The sequence below is a fragment of the Myxocyprinus asiaticus genome, chromosome 8 (genome assembly GCF_019703515.2).
Source record: "Myxocyprinus asiaticus isolate MX2 ecotype Aquarium Trade chromosome 8, UBuf_Myxa_2, whole genome shotgun sequence".
Lineage (NCBI taxonomy): Eukaryota > Metazoa > Chordata > Actinopteri > Cypriniformes > Catostomidae > Myxocyprinus > Myxocyprinus asiaticus.
Window position 1 is genome coordinate 37,066,300 of NC_059351.1, and position 22,480 is coordinate 37,088,779.

The window sequence follows — 22,480 nt, forward strand, 5'->3', positions numbered from 1 at the left end:
CGCTTATGGTTGTGACCATAAAGCTCTATTTTGGTCTCGTCACTCCAAATTACAGTGTGCCAGAAGCTGTGAGGCGTGTCAAGGTGCTTTTTTGTGGCATTGGCGCAGTAAAGGCTTCTTTCTGGCAACCTGACCATGCAGCTCATTTTTGTTCAAGTATCGTCATATTGTGCTCCATGAAACAACCACACCGTCTTTTTCCAGAGCAGCCTGTATTTCTCCTGAGGTTACCTGTGGGTTTTTCTTTGTATCCCGAACAATTCTTCTGGCAGTTGTGGCTGAAATCTTTCTTGGTCTACCTGACCTTGGCTTGGTATCAAGAGATCAAGATCAAATTTTCCACTTTTTAATAAGTGATTGAACAGTACTGACTGGCATTTTCAAGGCTTTGTATATCTTTTTATATCCTTTTCCATCTTTATAAAGTTCCATTACCTTGCTACACAGGTCTTTTGACAGTTCTTTTCTGCTCCCCAAGGCTCAGTATCTAGCCTGCTCAGTGCATCCACGTGACAGCTAACAAACTCATTGACTATTTATACACAGACACTAATTGCAATTTAAAAAGCCACAGGGGTGGGAAATTAACCTTTAATTGCCATTTAAACCTGTGTGTGTCACCTTGTGTGTCTGTAACAAGGCCAAACATTCTGTCAGGTGTATTCTGTTGATTCATGTCTTTTATTTTGAAATTCTAGTTCCTGTTTCATGTCATGTGTTCCTGTTTCCCTAGTCATGTGATTTCTGTTTTCCCTCCATGTTCATGTGTCACATTTTCATTGGTTTATTGTTTAATTATCTTGTTATCAGTTCTGTTTGTTCATTGGGTTATGTTCTCCCATGTCTTGTATTTAAGCCCTCATGTTTGCATTGTCTGTTTGTTGAGTATTGTATGTGATGGTATGTGTTTGTCCAGTCCAGTCCAGTCCAGTCCAGTCCAGTCCAGTCCATGTTCATGTTCATGTTCATGTTTTGTAGTCAGGGTTATTGGAGTTCACGTTCTGTAAATAAACTGCACTTGGGTTCTTCATCTTCACGTCCTCGTCATCGTCATCATTGTCAGCAGTTCCAGCATACGTTACACATTCAGGGGTATGTAAACTTTTGATCAGGGCCATTTGGGTGATTTCTGTTATCATTATGATTTAAAAAGGAGCCAAACAACTATGTGATAATAAATGGCTTCATATGATCACTATCCTTAAATAAAAGACAGTTTTTTTTGCATGATCAATCATATTTTCAAAATCAATGCCAAAATTTCACAATTTCTGCCAGGGTTTTGAGCACAACTGTATAGATAGATAGATAGATAGATAGATAGATAGATAGATATATACTGTACTGTATACAGTATATATATACACACTGTATATATACATTTAAATTTAACATATGCAGTTAAACTTTGTGAAAATACTGCATGTTATTGCACCCCTGCTAGTTTTTGGTGCTTTGTTTTTTTTTTTTTGCCTTTTACTGCTGTCGGTGGTGGCTTTTTCTCGTGATATCAAATCATTTAAATTTATATTTCTAATTAGGAAAACAATTTCACTATACACAGAAAAGCACATAATAGTACACAAATAAAACAAATAACCATTACTTTCTATGTAGGCTATATATGGTAATACAAGATAATGTGCTAACGTGAACATTACTTCACTCATATTAGCTAAAATGCTTAACAGTTTATTGCGTATTATGAATTAGTTTATTAGTTAGAGTAATAATAAAGTATTAATAATTTTCATAGTAGCCTAATAAAAGGACACCTATTAATTTAAATACATATTTAACATCAAGTTACCATACCATGGTTCTTAGCAGTGTACCTACACCATGCCAGCTAGAAACTTACCCTGATATACATTTTGTAAGTTTATGTGGGACTATAATTAACAACAGTCTTTTTCTTACACATTTTACATATGTACTGTATATAAATGTAAATTAATTTAATAAATTCACAGTATGTCCACCTCGTCAGACACTACTACACCACTGCTTCTGGAGTAAATTCATGCTAAAATAACAACATATCTAGGTGACATTTCTTATAATTGTGTGTAATTATTGGGGGGGGGGGGGGTAACTATGGTTTAACTAAATCCCATGGTTAAACTATAGTTACTGTAGTGAAATCATGGTTAATTTTTGTAAGGGTAAACAAAACAGAAGTGTAATAATTCTGACTTGAATTATGACTAAAAATTACATTTTAAATTACCTATTTTAGCCCAAGGAAAAAAAAAAAAAAAAAAAATGTAATAGAAGTATCAGTAATGGTATCGATGATATTGTACTCAATGATATTATTGGTATCGGACCGGGGGGTGGGGGGGTGTAATGTAATAGGAAAGGGGCCCTGACCAATACACAGAAATGGGGACCAAAATACCTAGCCCTGCTGTGAGGGATAGATGTACAGTCTCTTCAATAGGCTGTACTACAGTTTAATGTTTTTTTTTTTTTTGTGTGTGTTTTATTTTTTATTTTTTTATTTTTTATCGTTCCGTGGACAAAACGTTGATAAAATATCTGTCCAAGAACATTCAGTATACATAGAACTCCAGACAACATGAGTTGTGGAAAATCAGATGTGATCTAGGAGCTTTATATAGCTTTATACCATTTATGAATAAGGTCTTTGGCCAAGTACAAAACAAAAAAATAGTACAAAACAAAAAAATGACAAAATTCTGCACTGAACACAACATGCACAGCGCAGTGCAAAGGTAAATATTTCCACAATTGAAATGCAAGTCCCAGTGTTTGCTATGGAAAGCTGTGTGTTCTCTGATAAGAAATGCTTTCACAGTATTATTGCAAAAATATAGTAGGCCTATATGGTTGATCTGAGACCCAAGAAACAGGCTGCAGCACCTTGGTCATTGACATTAACAACACCAGAAAATGTCTATTCTTGCATAACTTATTTTCATACATACTACTTTGCCTACTTTGTCATTTTTCAGTAAAACCCTTCAATAATCTCGAACATCAAGAGATTACACTCTTTTTCCATGATATTAAATGAACAGAGTGTGCATGTGTCAGTGTTAGTCATGTTGTTGAAGTAAAATATCTCAGATGAACGTCAATGTCAGATTTAATCGTAGGAAAATTATAGGTCACAAAAATGCATATTTTTAGCGTTTCACTGCCATCCTCTGGCAAGCAATGAAACTATCAATAATGTTGTTCAAATATGTTATATACAGATATATATTATGTGCAAGGTGATTTAATATATTGTGCAGAAGAGGTAGGATATGTCTAATAAATATAAATGGATTATAAATATGAATGAATAGCTGAATATGCACATGATTGGATTGCCACAATGGGAGTAATGGGGGCAGTTTTAACTTCATACGGTGAATGGCCTGAGAAAAGAAACTCTTCTTGTGCCTGACTGTTCTGGTGCTCAGTGCTCTGTTGCGCCAGAACAGTCCCTTCTGAAAGCAGACTCGTCATCATCTTGGATGAGGCTGATGACTGTAGTGTCGTCTGCAAACTTCAGGAGTTTGACAGACGGGTCCTTGGCAATGCAGTTTTTTGTGTACATGAGGAAGAGTAGAGGGGTGAGCACACATCCCTGGGGGGCACCAGTGTTGATTGTACATGTGCTGGAAGTGAATTTCCCCAGTCTGACTAACTGCTGTCTATCTGTCAGAAAACTGGTGATCCACTGACAGATAAAGGTGGGAACCGAGAGCTGGGTTAATTATTCCATAGGAGAGCATGATGGTGTTGAAAGCCGAACTGAAGTCCACTAATAAGATCTTTGCATAAGTCCCTGGTCTGTCTAGATCAGGGATGGGCAACTTTGAAGGGCGCGAGGGCCAACATTTTTTCCCCTTTCTACCAAGGGGCCGGATTACAAATCCACACTCTAACAATGTTCACCCCTTTACTCAATTTCCTCATTATTGTGGGTAATCTATGCACAACTAATGCAATGTTCTTTTAAACATTTTGTTACCTATTAATATTTTAACAATATTTATAAAAATAATATAATTATTTTGTAACTTGCGTTTTTACTAAAACATGCCATTCACATGTACAAATTCATGTTCAACTGACAAGCAATATACTTCAGACTTACATTTTCAAGAAAATGTATCTCAGTTGCATTGTCTACATTTGCAACAGACAAACACAAAAATGAACAGACAACATTTTCAACCCCACCTCATAAAACAGCTTATAGGTATTAGTTAAAATCTAAATATTATCATCAGTAACACTCCTGGATACAAGAACATAACATTTCAGTGCATTAATACAAAACATGTCGCTGACAAGCTGAGGTAAAAATGTAGCTCAATTTACCTTATAAATGATGAGCAAGTGTAATATGTTGCATGCTAGAATCCTAGAGTGATCAGCAGGTCTGCTAAGAACAAGCGACCTTTTCTGGTCAATAGTTGTAATAGGGTCATTCCACAAAATCAGTGCCTTTTTCAACTTTGAAAAATGAAAATATAAAATAGGTTTAATCATTTTATATATATATATATATATATATATATATATATATATATATATATATATCCATGAAATGAAGACAGCTTAAAATTACAAGAAATTGTATTGTGCCATCTCAGGCAATGTAATTTCTTATTTTATGACTATTTACCTACCTCATGTTTTGATATTTTTGTCATCCTTGTTACAGACACAAGCATTACTATATACTATATTTTTAATTAGAACTATGTAATAGTTTTCACATATATGAGCAGTATTTTAGTCCCTCTTTCCACTGGGATTGTTTCAAATGATTTTTTTTTTTTTTTTTTTTTCAATCTTATATTTGTTATTCAGTTGACCAAGAACATCCTAATTTTGGAGGGTGATCACATGTCAATTAGGAAAAAATATATATTTTTACAAGAGAGATATTAAAAGAAGGGCTTTGTCCGAAATACAATATAGTTAAAGTTACAATGGAAAAATCTGGAAGGCCATTTCAAATATAATTTTTACATTTTTATTAAATTAATGACAGCAACAGAATTGACATCATTGTAACAGGACTGACCAGAGTAACAGAGATGACAGGACACACATACTTCGGCATACACTGCACATATTTGTTTACATAATATTGTAAAGTTTTACATTTTTAAATTGCATTATATTGTTTTGCACTTACTTGGCATAGTTGTATTAGTGAAGCATATTACATTTCTAAGAGATCTAATGTTTTAAGGTTATTGTAATTAGACCCATGCGTCCATCTGTTTGTCTGTGTGAGTATGTCCCCTCACAGAACTTAAAATATACTGATCTGGTTCAATTATTAGGCAAGGATGATGATCAGATCTTGGTCTTCCTATGATCATCTGAAACCAGACCAGGATCTTGATGCTGAAATTTGGTTTCACTTTCTTGAACATTGCTTGGGGCGAGGGTCTGCAGTCACCTTACTGCTCTTGTTTGTAATTGCACTTACATGGATGCATTATTGACATTGAGTTATGGAAAAATGAGTTTTATTGAGACTGATCATCTTATCCTGGTCATTAACATGTTAAAAACAACTGGCAGCATTAAAACCAAACAACAACAGCCAGCACATAAAAGGAGCCAACATTTCACCAAAGGCAATAAGGTAAAAAAAAAAAAAAAGAAAAAGAAAAAAGAAAAACTGGTAGCTTATAGTAAGCATAACATTTTTGTAGCTGTTAAAAGAGAATGAGAACATCGATACAAACTTCATATCAAAGTGAAAAACTTTGTTTTCACATTGAAGGAGGGAACAATTTTCAAAACTTACAATGTAATCATTATATTTTGTAGCAATTAAAACAAACTGAGAATAGTCATTCAAAACAGACTGAGAACAGCAATATTTTACTATTGCATAATATAATTTATAAAAAACGTATTTTTTATTTTCAGTATTTAGAAATATTTTGATATTTAAAACATTATTGTTCATGTCGTTCAGAGGTTTTTAAGCCTTAAAAGTAAATCATACAGTGCATTCTGAAAGTATTCAGACCCCTTTATTTTTTTTCCACAATTTGTTATGTTGCAGTCTTATGCTAAAATGCTTTAATCAATCTACACTCCATACCCCATAATGACAAAGTAAAAAACAGATTTTTGATAACTTTGAAAATGTATTAAAAAGAAAAAACTGAAATATCATACTGACATAAGTATTCAGACCCTTAACTCAGTACTTAGTTGAAGCACCTTTGGCGGTAATTACAGCCTCAAATATTTTTTGGGTATGATGTGACAAGCATTGCACACCTGAATTTGGGGATTTTCTGCCATTCTTCTCAGCAGATCCTCTAAAGCTCTGTCAGGTTGGATGGGGACCGTTGTGGACAGCCATTTTCAAAAACACCCCCACAGCATGATGCTACCCCCACCATGCTTCACCGTTGGGATCGTATTGCGCAGGTGATGAGTGGTGCCTGGTTTCCTCCAGACATGATGCTTGGAATTGAGGCCAAACAGTTAAATCTTCATTTCATCAGACCAGAGAATCTTGTTTCTCGCAGTCCTTTTTGAATGTCTTGCCCTGAGGAGAGGCTTCCGTCTGGCCACTCTGCCATAAAGCCCAGATCAGTGGAGTGTTATCCTTCTGCAAGTTTCTCCCATTTCCACACATGATCTCTGGAACTCAACCAGACTGACCATCAGGTTTTTGGTCACATCTCTTACCAAGGTCCTTCTCCCCCGAATGCTCAGTTTGGCCAGTCAACCAGCTCAAGGAAGAGTCTTGGTTGTTCCAAACTTCTTCCATTTAAGAATTACGGAGGCCACTGTGCTCTTAAGAAACTTCAATGCAGCTGAATGTTTTTTGTAGCCTTCCCCAGATCTGTGCCTTGACACAATCCTGTCTCTGAACTCTGTAGGCAGTTCATTTGATCTTATGGCTTTGTTTTTGCTCTGATATGCATTTTCAGCTATGGGACATTTATATAGACAGGTGTGTGCCTTTCCAAATCATGACCAATCAACTGAATTTTTTTTTTTTTTTTCCTATTCTGACCTTGAAGGACCAGCTTCTGGTCAATCTGGTTGTAGTGATTCTGGAGGTGTGGACAGGCTGCTGAGTGCAACTGAAGCTGCCATTTTAGCTGCCCTACACTTTGCCTGGGCTGCTCGCCATTCGCTGTAACCTCTGCTCCCTCTCGCTGCACTCTTGTATGTTTTTTTTTCTTCTCCTGCTCTCTGTCTGTCCTCCAGTTCTGCTTCTCCCATTAAAAATATTTTGCCCTTCTTTCAGGATCTGCGTCTCGGCAATCGCGATAGTGCCTTTGTTTTTCTGTTGCACTTAATGGCATACTACTACCATCTATAAAAGTAAAAAAAAAAGTATAAAAGTGTATTATAGTGCAAATATAAAATAAAATATAAATCAACACAATAATGTTAAAACTATTTAAATAGTTAATACTTTAATTACCAGATGCATGTACCAACAATACTAATACTAACAATACTAACTAAAAATGTAACTGATGCTCATATGCCACCCACACTGAATGATATAGGCAATAGCTCAATAATACACCCAGGATGACCTTTAAAAATATTTGCATTTTACACAGATAAACTTTAAAAACAGTGTGGCTAAGGTGACACCTAATCTATGTCATCCCTGTTACCCACGTCAAAACCTGTTACTCTGGAAAAGTAACAGGGCTGACAGTAACAGGTTTGACGATTTAAAGCTAATTTGCTAATTGCTAGCTAATAGGTCAAGGCTACAAAAGCACATGTTGTACACTTCGAAAGGATATTACTTGTAGATATTGATTATATTAAGTTAAATAAATATTTGTTTAAATTTATACTTTAAAAATAATAACAGTTTTGACATTGCATGATGTCCCCCCCCCAAATAGAACATTACAGAAAAAGAGAGAAACTTACTTGTGTATTAACTGTTGGAATCCTGGTTGAGAGATGATGTAACTTCCTGGAAGTGATGTACCATTATTTTACAAGGGTTTTTGTTGAGGGTAACAGGGCTGACATGAAATCAGGGGACACCGATAAAATGATTTATTTTTTATAAAAATAATGTATACTTATGCCAAAACATTGCTTAACAATAAGACTATACTTAGAACAATATGCAAATGTGATTTTTGTATCATTTTGCCTTCAATTAGCAAATTAAAAGTCCTGCTGAAAAAGAACAATCATAGTGAGGGACAGGCCAAAAACCTTACCCTTATCAGCATAAATAAAATTTTAATTATTTAAAATAATATTTAATTGACTTTAATTTAATGTAATATTGATGAAAGAATACATAGTATTATTATGTTTTTAAATCACAAATGTATTTGTTGTAATAGTAATTCTATGTCTGATTATTTCTTAGGGACGCAAAAGGCACCAATTTCATGGAATGACCCAATTACATCATAAACTGAATGTAATCTTTACCTATTCCCTTTTTCAAAGAAATGAAATAAATCCTCAGTCTTGACCGACGGGCCGTATTCAATGATACAGAGGGCCGTATACGGCCCATCCCTGGTCTAGATGTTGCAGTATGTAATGCATTCCCATACTGACTGCATCATCCAGCTTGATAGTAACTACAGGGGGACTGATAGTAACTACAGGGGGATCCAGAAAGGGTCCAGTGATGTCCTTCAGGTGGGCCAACACCAGTCTCTCAAATGACTTCATGACCACAGCCGTCAGGGCGACAGGTCTATAATCATTAAAGTCCTGCAATCTTGGGTTGACAATGTAAGAAAGGAGATGTGAACTGACAATTGTTCAGTGTATTACATTTAATAAGAACCACTGCCTCTATTTCACCTCATTATTTATATAAACATACTTAATAGGCTGAATTACTATGACAAATAACTCAAAACAAAACTGAAACTGAAGTACTCTAAATTAAGGATATTCTAGAACTCAGAGGTGTTTTTCGATTGTTTTATAATTTTTTTATTTTATTTATTTTTTGTCATAATCATGCTGTCCTATGTGGTGAAGAATATTAGCACATGGACAGTAGCTTACTCAGTATATCTTTCAGTCCCACCTTAGGTGCAATGACTGTTCTTGCACCTGACATATTATTATTTATAATAATAGGCTCATGTGTTTTTAATTTATTATTTAATTAATGCTACAATAAAATAAAATATTATAGTTAAAATTAGGTACATTTTAGTTGAAATTTGGCATATGGAAAATATTGAAATATTTGCCTGCCAGAAGATGGGCTCCCCTGCTGAGTTTGATTCTTCACAACACAAGATTTTGTCCTCTTTCTACCTAAACATTTTAGGGAATTTGTTTTTGTCTTTGTTTGTTTTGTTTTTTTGCCATAGTTGCCTTTGGCTTACTCACTTGGAGGAGTAAGGCATTATTTATTGTAAAGATTCTATGAAACAATTGTAATAAATGAAATAAATTCTGCATAAATGCTACATAAATGAAGCTGACTTGAATAAAAACATGTTCTCAAGGTTTTAGTACTCATGATCACTAATTGCTAATCTTTTAATAATTGGGGTTCCTTTCTTCTTTTTCTTCTTCTTTTTTTTTTTTAAGTTTTTTTTTTTTTTTTTTAAGTTTTTTGTTTGTTTTTTGTTTGTTTGTTTAGACCAATAAAATTACATTACTTTCCCAAGACATTTCCAGTCATTTGTGATAGATTTTTGAAAATCATTTTGATTCATTCTGGTTCAGTAATAGATCATCAGAATGATTTGTGAACCATATTGACCAATTCATTGAAAAGAACTGACTCAAATAACAATTACCTCTTAAATAAGAAATCAATATGGCTTGCAAGAAAGTTTACAGTAACACTAGACAAGAGCGATTTTATTGACTTAAGATTTTATCAATTTCTATTACTTTTCCAGGCCTAATATTTCCACATTGTCCATGACTGTGGGAACCCAGAGGAAAGACCATATAGGTTGGGATAGAATTCACCTGCCTGTTGTCATGCCTGCAAACAGACTTGGGTGTTCCCTGTAAGTCACATTGCAGCATTTCCTTGTGTTGTCTTTTGAGAATACTTAAATGTTTTGAACTATGGATCATTTTAAACTATAGACGCAGAATCGGTAAGCCCTAGAAAAGGTCACTTATATGATCTCACAATAAAGTATACACAAAAATGTAGCATTTTGTTTAAATTAAAACATACAATAAAACAGCATATTATTAACAAGTACACAAGTGTCTTTATTTACGCAAGCAAGTTTGTTCCTACAGTTAAAAAAAAAAAAAAAAGCCACTGTCAAGCTGTTGGCACATTTATCTACAAAACCAGTTAATTTTACTGCCTGCTACAAAGCATTCTCAATGAAAGAACAAAAAACTAGAATGTGGATAGAGCTGGAAGCAATGTCAGTGTAAATACTGGATACGCAACATCATAACAAGTAGGTTTTGAAAATCATCACAAACTAGAAAGGACAAAACTCAAACACTACAGCCTAATAAGATATTTCGCTCAATATTGTTAACGTATAGCAATTGTAATACTGCACATTGAGAAAAAAAAAATAAACAGTTGACCCCAGCAAAAGTGTAAAAATGAAAATAAAAACAAAGGACCTTTTTTTCTTCTTTTTATTTTTTCTTTCTTTTTGAGTTAGTTAAAACTATTACCATTAGATGCATAACCATGCCACAAATAACAACTAGATTTACTTTTTTTTTTATTTTTTTACCTAATACAAGTTTCTTTTGTGGTTTGAAAATGCTGCATGACTAGTAAGAGTACAGGGACTCAGCATTGGTTCCAAATGCACTTACAACAAACAACTCACAATGGTCCATAAGTGTGCAAAAACTATCTTTTTTTTTTTTTTTTTTTTTTTTTTTTGATCTTGTTTGTTTTTTGAGACACTGACAAAAGCACTATTGTCAGAAAACAAATTATGAGACACCTTACTGCAAAACTAGGGCAACTGAAGTAGGCAAGACCGAGCCAAAACACTGAGTTTGGTCCATAAAGAAGAGTAATATATGGTCACACATACATATCTTTCATGTTCTTAGTTGAAACATACAGGGGTGTAAAGTAACTGTGTAAAAATACTTAAGTATTATACTTATACTGCCTTCATATTTAAATCATATCTATGCATTTTTACTTCCTATTTGTTGAATTATTATTGTTGTTGTTAGGCAACTATTAAGTTATAATAATAATAACTATAAAACCAGCAATGATAATGATGATAATAATGATAATAAAAATAATAGAATCTGATTAATATTAAATATGAATTTTATTGAATTCATCCATCTGCTCAACAGCAAGATTTGATAACAAACCTCAGAAAACAATTCACAAAACCAGCAACATTACTAACTTTCTCCCAAACTTATTTAGATTTTTTTTTTTTCTCTCTCTATGTCTCAAGGGGCTGGGTGCTCTGATATCACAATTCGTGAGTGCCTTCTCCCATGCAACGAACATTGTGTAACTGTGGCAATGTTTTTTGCAAAATAAAATTATGTGGTTCTTTACATGTATCACGGCAGTTCCGAAGTGAAATGTGCACTGTGTGGTGCTTAAAGTGAGTGAAATGTTCTTCTGAACAGCTTTTATGACACTATCGGTTAGGTTTAGGTTTAAGGTTTAGGGTAGGGAGGTACCCTAAACCTTAAACCTAAATGACAGTGTCATAAAAAGCAAATGGGAGAGGAAAAACAACATTTCTGAAGCAACCACATCATTTGGTGCTTCTATGACACTTTGGGCTCACGTGTCGATTTGCGTGCTCTTTCGGACTCGTATCCCGGTCTTTTGTATTGCGTATGCAACACTCTATCAGTTGAGCTACCATGCAGTTTGAGCACACTGAAGCAAGCATGGAAATGTAGTTGGTTATGTAATGCAAATATTAAAATGAGTCATGTGCTATAGTTAAGGAGTTATATGTCATAAGATTGCATTATGTGAGGAACAGAGCAAAAGGAAGTGTTTATGAACTGATAATCTGCCGTTATACTCCTGATTTGAGTGATTTTGATTGTTTTAGCGCCTCTAGTGTTCATTCCACCAGGAAATTGCCGTGTTACGTACAACAGGCCACATAAAATTATATTGCAAAAATTGTGTTATTGTAACATGATTCTTTGACCAGGTTGCAAATACCACTGGGGGAGAAATATGACAGTAAAAAGGCAACTTTCAAACCAACTGAATTTAACAACATCCTCACTCATGTAATCTCCTCTCTTGATTTCATTCTAGCTAGGAAAAAAGTTACGTTTTTAAACTTAAGTACAATTTATGTGAATACTTTTTTACTTTCACTCAAGTATATTTTTGGCTAGATACTTGGATACTTTCAATTGAGTACAATTTTCACTTAGTATCCATAATTTCACTTAAGTATAATTACAGAGTACTTTTTACACCCCTGGAAGCATATGATGTTGTTAAGCAAATACTGTACCTTTTTGTTCACGAACAAATGTGATATTCAACCTTCCTCAGTGTTTGGCAGAACCCCTGTAATCAATATTTTCCATTTAGATTTATATTTCTCCGATATGAACGATGATCTGAGATGTGTTGAGATGAAATTTGTATACATTTATAAAGAGATATACTGTATATACATTTCAGAGAAATTATGAAAGAAACTTGTTTTGTTTGATTTCTTGCATTTAAAAAGTTAAAGCAAAAACTAAGTGATAAAACAGCTGAAAATGTTATTTGCATGTGAGAGTATGGCTTGCAATGGATGAGAGAAATCAAATATCCACAGAGTCTTCCAAGGCAAATCCTACGTGACCGCTCGAGTTGATTTAAGACGATCTCCTACAGTCCATTTTTCTGACACCTTCTCATTCAGCATCCATTTCCATCAAAGCTTAACAAATGGTTATTAAGAACCAGTGTCACACCTTCCATTAATACTGAACACAGCTAGCAAATACAGTTAGGCCAAGCTACAGTATAGCAGTAAAAGTCACTTTAAGGTACTTCTGAAAATCCCTGGCACTCCAAAACTGAATTTGTTGGAAAATAATCTGTACATTTTTGTGCTGTTGCTGCTTTAAGTGTGGCAGCCTGAGCGAATAACCTGTAAATCATAAGTTACAAGTTTGGTCACATTTTGGTTTTGAAAGTTAAAACAAAATAAAAATCTGTCAGTCTAAATCATGACTAGCCATTTAGAGTGAGCTTGAAAAATGTAAATCTTTGTTGTGTAATACAAAAATGTGAAAAGTGTTCTGCGATCCCATTGGCTAAACCCCCAAAACCCTTACAAATCAATACCCAGTGGGACCTAATATTATGTGGTACAAAAGAGAAGTCACTCAACTTTGTATGTTAACAAGATGTGCTGTCTCAAAAAACATAAGGTAAAGGAGAAATGAAATCAGACAAAGGAACAAAGATGATAAAATTAAATCTAAATTATGGAAATGTATGGGTCGTCAGAGACGTTGCCATGCAGATGATAAGTGTGCCCCTTGACCAACATTCTGGGTGACACCCGTACATAGTATATGTTACAGTTATTTATCTCCCCATCCCATCCCAACCACCCAGCTATCCCTTACCCCTGTAAACCATGGAAATTAAAAATTACTTAACAGTTTAGTTTATATGTGTGTCTTCATGTAGGGGAAGGGCATGCTTGTTTGTGTGTGTTTACATATTTATATATGTACGTGTGTGTGCATGACCGCATGCTTTATGTGTATGCATTCAAACGCTCTTTAGAGCGAGTAGAATGGATATCATGAAGCTCCTGCTCCTCCTTGGACTTGATATCCTCATATTTCTGCATCCGGCAGGCATCCTTCACGTAAGCCCAGTTAGCTGACAGCACCATCAGGTAGTGCACCTACAATGGTTAGAGGGGAGGGTTGGGGTTAGTGTTGTGACACATCTTTACAGAAACAGAGGTAAAAGGATTACTCTGGAGAAGACTGGGAGGGCATTTAGTCATAGAAACTGCCCCAGCTTAGACTGGGTTCAGTTATTTCCCCTGTCAGTCAATGCGGCGAATGGCTCCAGCTGAATATAAGCCTGGTTAGTATACTTGTTTATACTTGTTATTGTTCAGAACTGGAGGGTTAACTTGGTTGTAAGGGGCAAGTATCTGATTATGAAGGAGAGGAACTGAAAAAAAAAAATATTGGAAGAGACTGGGTGTCATTTTAATCAAGCCAATTAGGGGACATCATTATGAAAGTGCATCAACCACAAAGTGCTTTTTTGGGCGATGATGATAGGCCCCAGGCAAATGGAGAGCATGGGTTGGGAGGTGGAGAGGACCGCCCCAGACTGGAGCTGGCTTCAGAAGCGTGTGCAGTACCTCCCTGAGTTCTTAGACATCAGAGTGATGTGGTTATGGATGAGGACAGACACTGACACCACCTATCACAGTAGCCATTTCATTGAACAAACAGCAAAAAAGAGAAAGGAAGATGGTTACATGCTGCCACCTTAAAACTCTAATGCTGAATGTATCAGGTCATCCAGGAATGTTCCATATATAAGCTTTTTAGTAAAACACATGAAAAAAATACAATCCAAATAGGATTTTGTGGCAATAAGTCCATGTCCACTAGCTTTGAAGTGATCTATATGCTAGATCAGGGGTTTTCAAACCGAGGACCCCCAATGAGTTTAAAGGTAAACATTTATGGAATATTACATTATTACTGTTTCATTCACAAATACATTTGATTTTAATTTGAAATGTTTTTCTTAAGGTTTATTCCATTGCATTAAAAGCAAGTTGGCATTTTGTTTCCAAGAGTTCTGGTACCCTAGGATCGGTCACATTATGCTGACAAGCGGCACCTCCTATCAGACATTGCCCTTATAAAACCATGTTTACTATTCATTTCACACAGTATAAATGGTTCTTTATTAGGGCTGCAAAGGTACACAAAAGTCATGGTTCGGTACGTACCTCGGTTTTGGGGTCACGGTTTGGTACGGTTTCAGTACAGCAGGGAAAACAAAGAATCTTTCTTTAAATTATTTATTTTGAAAAAACTGTGGCTGTTGGGCAACAGTTTTTATTGTAAGGCTCATTTATACATGGCTGCACTATTTCTTCAATGAAATTACAATACAAAACTTAAGAGCCTTTTATATACACATTGTATAAAAACATAAATAATAATAAAAGAAAAAAGTGCAATTATAATAATTGTATCAAAATTAAAGGTGCATTGAGCAATTTTTATGCATATTTTCTTGGTTTTGCGCTGACACCTAGTGGTGTGGATGCAGCATCATTCAAAAACAACAGTTTTCAGATGCAGTATTCACAGTCAGCCATGATAAATTTAACCTATGAGTGAAAGTGTCTAATAACAGCGCAGTTACTAAGGTTAAGCAAGTATATTCGGCTGATCATGTGATCTTAACATGGCCGCCCCATGAGGGGACCCTCTCCATGTAGAATAAAACAGCTTTTTATAAGGTTACTGATATGACTAGAGTCTTCATCTCATGTTTGTACTCATGATTTTATACATGAGTAATACAAGTAATAAAAGTTTTTTAATTAGGAAATGTTTTTATCTGCAGCAATAAATACTCCTATGGCGTTCGTTATCACTTTAGCTCTGTCTAAGCTTGCAGCGAGAGGCTGCTTGAACACCGTGGTAAGACTAACTTGCACAGGCCGTTTATGATTTGCTCCTGTAAAGAGACACATGCGGATGATGTCGTCGCAAATGAGTCATCATGTTAGCTGTGCTTCCTGACATACCCGACTTCGGTAAAACAGAGCCGACACACAGTCTTTGTCCTTTTCACTACTCGTTGCCCAGTATTACTGTAGTTTACAGCAAAACAATAATGCTCCCAAACAACAGAATTCAGAGACACCGATGTGTCTTCAATATCTGGCTTATTTAAGTCCAACATATTTATATTATTTTTAGTTCCATCACAGTTGGGAAAAATAGCTAGTGAGCTAGATAGTATAAACTTCACATGCATTTATCTGATCCGCAGTTTCTAGTGTACGGTGTGGCACTCTCTTCTGTTAAGTTTTGGTTCTGTGTGGTCCTGTGTTGCTCCACAATCTTTTTTAAATTTTTAGTTCTACGCAGTTTGTGTTGTTCGTTATATACTGTTTTAATATTGGTTTTACAGATGTTAAGATGTGCAATCATTCGTGTGATTGCGTGTACTGTACCGAAGGCTCTGTATCCATTCGGTTTGGTGCAAATACATGTACCATTGCAGCTCTAGTCTTTATATATGAAAATATAAAGCTGCCTTTAATATATATTAGGAAGGGTGTCCTTCACAAGTGGATCATCATATTTGGGGGTCCTTAACATTAACAAGTTTAAAATCCCCTGTGCTAGAGTACGCCTAAAAGTTGCCAAAATTAACCTTTAGCAGATATACGCATTTTTAAAATGTATAGTCTTTCGCTTCAGGGAAAATTGTCCAAAAATATTAATGACTGCTCTTGTGCTACACAGATTTTTGTCCAATCAAATGCACTCTAAAATGAGAATGTCCCTCACTCTAATACCACCTGCAGCTGAGAAGCAAAAAAACAAATCATGTTTCATGGCTGGAATATAACACTATGTAACACAATTTTTGTTCCTGGGTAGTAAGTGTTATTTCCTAATTACTTATGCCTCAAAAGTATAGAAAATGGCTATTACTCCCCACAAACTTTGCTTTTTTGCATTTCCAATGAGAAAACGGGCGAATTTGTGTCTTTTCGTTCACATAAAGTCAGAAAAAACAACATATGAATCCAAATTAACATGTATTTATACTGAAGTAATACAAAAATGACTACAAAAGATTTAGAAGTGAGTAGTTTTCGAGATTTACGATTATACTCTAAATCACTTTCACGAATCAGCCCCCAAATGTACTCATCATACTTCAAGGCATCCAGCAAGGTCTTGATGCTGTTGTAATCCTCTCTGAGGTGCACCAAGTGAGCCAGGGGAAGAGATGGGTACTTATTACCATTATGGAGCAGCACGGCTTTGAGGCTTCTGGATGAGCTGTCAATGAAGAGCCGCCACTCATTCAGGTTACAGGTGATTCCGATTGCCTCGAACAGACTGGTCACATTGTGGCAGAAGCAGAGCCCATCTTGATGGGTGAAGAAGCTGGAAAAAGGTTGGTGTCGCTTCTTCTGATCTGCGACTTGCACACTTTCATCCAACAAGTTCCACTGCTTGAGCCTAGACGCCAAAAGCTCGGCATTGGATTTGGTGAGACCAAGATCTCAAATCAAGTCGTTGAGGTCTTTTTGGTCTTTTCCCCTCTGTACCATTCAACAAAAATACATTTATTTCACCCATGACTAATGTGTAAGAGATTCTCGCAACATGATATATTTTTTCAACAACATTGAAAATTGTAAAACATTTTAAAATTAAAAACATTTACAATTTCAAAATGTTTCAAATTTAATAATATAAAATTCCGAGCAACAATTGTCCATTTTACCTTCCAGAGTTTTTTTGCAGTGCTCGCAGGTGAAATGAGGTGCCCAGGGTTTTTCTTGATCCCTGACAGGCATGCCGAAATATGCCTTGTAGGCCGCACACATCTTAGCAGATGCTTCCACGGAGTACTTTTCCACTCTTGTCTTGATAAATTGGCCGCAGACATAGCAAAATGCATCTGTCGGATGCTTGCAGCCTCTTGATGCCATCTCGGAAAAATGCAGATATGTATCCACTTAGGCAGCTGGAACTAAACTGAACTGGTGGGCTTAAGGCCCCTGTGTTTATACTAATAATTATATTACTGGATAGTTCTAGAAAGTTCTAGAAGTTACTCCAAGTTTATTCAGCACTGAATCTATCTGGAATGTTCTGGAAAATAGGTAAATTTCAAAATATCACTGTCCTGGTCACAAAAGCAAAGTTTGTGGGGAATAATAGACATTTTCTATATGTTTGAGGCATAATCAATTAGGAAATAACACTTACTACTCAGGAACCAAAAAAAATAAATAAATAAATAGCCTATTGGCTATTAAAAAAGAAGAAGAAGAACAAGTAACATGCCCATTGATATGTCACACCCAAACTTTCTGTTTCAAATGGAAATGTCAACAAATTGGGGAAAAAAACTGGGGTATTTAAATTGTATGTCACAGGAAATTATATGGTAAAATGAATTCACCCTCAGGCCAAAACTGGCTCCTGTAGTGAAAATGGATTAACATTGCTAAAACTTCATCTGTACACCAGTGGGTGGCATGATTGCTACACAAATCAGCAAACTGCAAGTCTGCAACACTATTCCCTCCAAAAGGCATGATGTAATTATTTAATCAAAAGAGCACAAATTATGATCGAATTCTGCAGCCTCATTGTTCCTAAGTATTTAATGTCCAAGCTGTTTTATCATTTGCAAACCGTGTGGAATGTAATTAACTCGCACAAATAAGGCCAGTCTATTGCCTTCCACTTTAAGTGAGCTTGTACAGAAGAGAACAACACAATACAGTGCAACGTAATAAGCTCAAGCCTGGTGACTCCATCAAATATATTTGATGCTATTGCTTCATTTACCTTGTATGTAAACTCTGACAATAACTTAAGAAAGGGGGCTATCACAGGTTCAAACCAACGAGTGGAAAAAGCTGCCTCACAGAATATGGTGTCTCACAATCACTTATTGCAGTTTCAAACAAGCTCGCCTCCTTCCTTCCCTCTCCTCTTCTGTTTCCAGGGCAACAACACCTCCTGCATTTTCAATGATGAGTGCTCCTTTCCCTCTCTCTGTCACCCTGTCTCTTTCTCTCTTTGCTCACACACTCTTTTACAAGAGGCCTTGTATGTTTATTGCATTTTAGACAAGTCCACTCTATCTTTCCTTATGCACTGCAATACTAAATGAGTGCCTAATTTCTATAACATATGTGGTGTCCTTAGGTTAGCCCTTTTTCGCACATAAAACTAGAGTTACAGGATTAAAGTATTGATAAATCAATCTCCTGTTCCTTTTTTCTTATCTTAAAAGGAAATTTACATTCAGGCAAATTTTATGCAATGACAGAGAGAGAGAGAGAGAGAGAGAGAGAGAAAGAAAGAAAGAAAGAAACACAGAAGGAAGCAAACAGTGGAAAAGCTCACCATGGCGATAACGGCTGCTCCAGCCCCAGCAAGTGCACAGACAAACAAGTGGAATGTCAGGTCCAGCTGGAGGAAGAGACAAAAAAGAACTTCAAGAACAGAAAACATGAATGTTTTTCACGGACAAGTCATCTGGCAAATATATTGTATTCTAGTAAATATATCAAAATAAATCTAGACCTAAAAATGCTCTAAAATAATATCAAACAGCTATAGTGAAACCATAAAGTTTTTTGTTGTTGTTGTTGTTGTTCATTTTGTCTAGTACAGCACATCAACAGCAAATTATTTTACATTTTACATTGAATTGATAAATTCCTGTTAAGGTGAGCTCTAATTATACTGACACGTACTTCGTGGCACTGCCCATTAAAGAAGCTGCATGATCTTCCAAATAAATATGAATGTTATTTAACTATTATATATTTATATCTCTTGTCTATGGCATAGGTCATTGACTGAAATGGCAGGCTGAATTTAGATGAAGGCCATCAGGATAAAATAGGCTCTGCTTCAGACCTGACCTCATTAGATTCACACATCTTGATGAAGTTCTCAGAAGCAGTACACAGTTTTTTCTCCTCACCAACGGACACAATTCCTGCATTTAAATGAACAGCAAAAAGAGGTGTGTAAATTCACAGCAGTGTGATTTAGGGAGTTCTTGTGTGCTTAGTAATAATGCATAGTGTAATGATAGTGTTAGCAATGCCATAATGTTGATTAGATACTGTATGTCAAAACAGAGTTGGGTATTTAATGGCATTATGTATTAATAAGGAATTTTGAATTAAACAGCCACAATGGCGTCCAGTACATAGCGATGTAATTATGCCATAATTGTCCTTGACGATGTTATAATACTGTTAATAATGCAATTATTGCATTTAAATGTCACAATGAAGCTTTGTATTCCAGCAGTGATGATACCACAATGTGGTTCAATATATTGTGCAATAATAGTGTTATTGCATAATTACACTACAATCTTAAGTCGCAAATTTGGTGTTGTAGAATGTAAACCATTTTTAATGGTGTAATAATAGTGTTTATGTAGTAGTTATTCTTGGTTCAAGGAATTTTTAACAATTCTTTTATGGTTTTCAGTAATGTCAAATTGGATTACAGCACATGGTGATTTAATTATGGCATACCTGTCCTTGACTGTTATAATACCGTTAATAAATGTTTTTATTGCATTTAAATGTCACAATGCACTTTGTTCCAACAATGATAATACCAAAATGTGGTTCAATGTGTGTGTTCAATTGTGTTCTAGAATTTAAACTAGGTGTTTAATGATGTAACAATAGTGTTTATATATGGCATTAAGTTGTTTAGCTTTTTGAAGACATTTTGGAGGTATTTTTAGGGATTCAAGGATTCTGTGTTTTTGTTTTCAGTATTCACAGTTCTTAAAATAAATGAGCTATTTAGCAATGTTCTCTCCTTGGAAGTTTGAAGTTGGTGGGTAATACTGTACATGTAGCCTGTCATACTAAGTAGCTTATGCTCTAAAGCATGAAAAAAGATCAACATAAAAACATTTAGGCCAAAACTTCAGCTACACTTCTCTTAATAAATGTAAATATTACAGAGTTAAAAAAAACAGAAATAAAAATACCATTGTCCCTAACTGAGAAAGGATTCTAGGTTAAGGATTTAAAAAAAAAAATTTTTTAGCAAGTGAGAGCTTTCACAGTTAGTAATCCAGATATGCTAAAATAGAAAAATAGGTAAAGAAAAATAGGTTTCTAGGCAGCATTCACATTCACAAACTCATTTAATTTTGCACAAAAACATGGGAGCTACACAGAAAACATGTCTCCTCTAGAGTTGTTGAAATAAAAAGTTTACACACCAAACTGGCGTAGATCGAAGCACAGGTTGAAACTATCCACCAGTGTGGATGACAGGTTCTGTGTGTTCTGACAGGTGTTCCAGATATTGAAATACATGAAGACAGGCAGGGAGGTGAAGGCCGTTACCCCCAGCCAAGCCAACATAAAGATATACGTAAGCATGATGAACTGGAGAAAAGACAGAGAGAGAGACTCATTAATGAGGGATCAGACCATAACTAAACATTACATAAGTTATACTATTAATTTCATTAAATAAAAAAATACAGGATTTATCTGTAGCTTTAAAAAAAAAAAAGAAAAAAAAAAGGTGTCCAGTTTGATTGGCCAATAGTGGAACCAGATACTGTTCTGTTTTTTTTTGTTTTTTTTTTTTCAGTTTAAACTTTTTATATACCAGGTTTCAGACACCTTCTTGTGTACATTAAACACATTTTGATGCATGATTTTCCTTCAAGGCTGTGATTTTACTTAGAGTGAAAGGTATTTTTATTATTTTTTTAGGCAAAACAGAATATATTTATAATATCTGCCATCATATCTGTTAAATAAAATTTCATTGTATTTCAGCATAAAATCAGACAGTGCTTTTGCATCATGTTAACATACCAAATCCTCTGCTCAAGCATTATTAGTTCTTTTAAAAGTGTGGTTGATCTTACCCAAGCACTAACACAACGTCCACAGGTGGTGATCTTAAAGTCCCCATACAGATCCCGGATGGCCCCAGTGGTGAAAAAGCCCTCCACCATCAGCAGAATACCATAGACGAAGAAGGCTGCTGCCACTCCATAGATCACATATTTAAAGATGTCAATCCTGAGGATCATCAACAATAAGCTTATTTTTGTAATTTCCTTATAAAATGGGTATCTGTGCTTTTCTTGCACACAATGGCAATATAACATGAAAGTAGAGAGCTACAGTACATATTGATGTACATCATCTTGTAACACCCTCTTTCACTGAACGTTTTACTTAGAGATTAAATTCATTTTATTAGCACTGTAGCTATATAGGTCCTATACAGCTATGAAACTGTCTGATTTTCTCATTTCAAAGCCTTATTTAAAGTATTAGCCGATAAAATGATTGAAAACCTCAGGTTATGCTAATCCAAGCACTGACACTATTCCTTCCTCCACCCACTTCTATCTCTCTGGTCCTGCTCTCCTTCTCACCATTGGAGTTCCGGTACGCAGGTGTGCTCTGATGATCTCAGAACACTTAATTCTCTCAGTGGGACTGATGCCCAAACCTAACAAGGCAGCTCAGAAAAATCTGTCTTGGCAAAAGTGTTTGTTTGTGTGTGTGTCAAGGAAAAGTGCTCCTAATGTACATATTCCTAGAGAACACCTGTCGAAGGAACATAATACAGGCTGAATTATGCCAGGCACCAGTTTTCATTAAATTTACTCTGAGATGTAAAAAAAAGTGTATGTAATAGGTCTTAAAGCTGGTTCACACTGCCCAGATAAACAGCAACAAATGCCAACATTTCAAGAAATCTTAACTTGGCTGTT

At 35.4% G+C, this 22,480-nt stretch overlaps 1 protein-coding gene across 3 annotated transcripts in view; it reads right to left on the reverse strand.

The window, feature by feature from the left end:
- Nucleotides 1-10,675: 10,675 nt before the first annotated feature.
- Nucleotides 10,676-22,480, reverse strand: part of LOC127445451 (neuronal membrane glycoprotein M6-a) — a 107,350-nt gene continuing 95,545 nt past the window's right edge. For 2 of the 3 annotated variants that reach the window (XM_051705538.1, XM_051705537.1), the window contains exons 3-7: nt 21,620-21,776; nt 20,957-21,125; nt 19,620-19,696; nt 19,096-19,161; nt 10,676-13,844 (exon numbers count right to left, since the gene is read on the reverse strand). In XM_051705538.1, the coding sequence (XP_051561498.1) occupies nt 13,692-13,844; nt 19,096-19,161; nt 19,620-19,696; nt 20,957-21,125; nt 21,620-21,776 (622 nt within the window). In that variant the 3' untranslated portion in view covers nt 10,676-13,691. Of the gene's footprint in view, nt 13,845-13,864; nt 14,381-19,095; nt 19,162-19,619; nt 19,697-20,956; nt 21,126-21,619; nt 21,777-22,480 lie in introns of those variants that run through there. The other variant, XM_051705539.1, reaches the window with a different exon arrangement.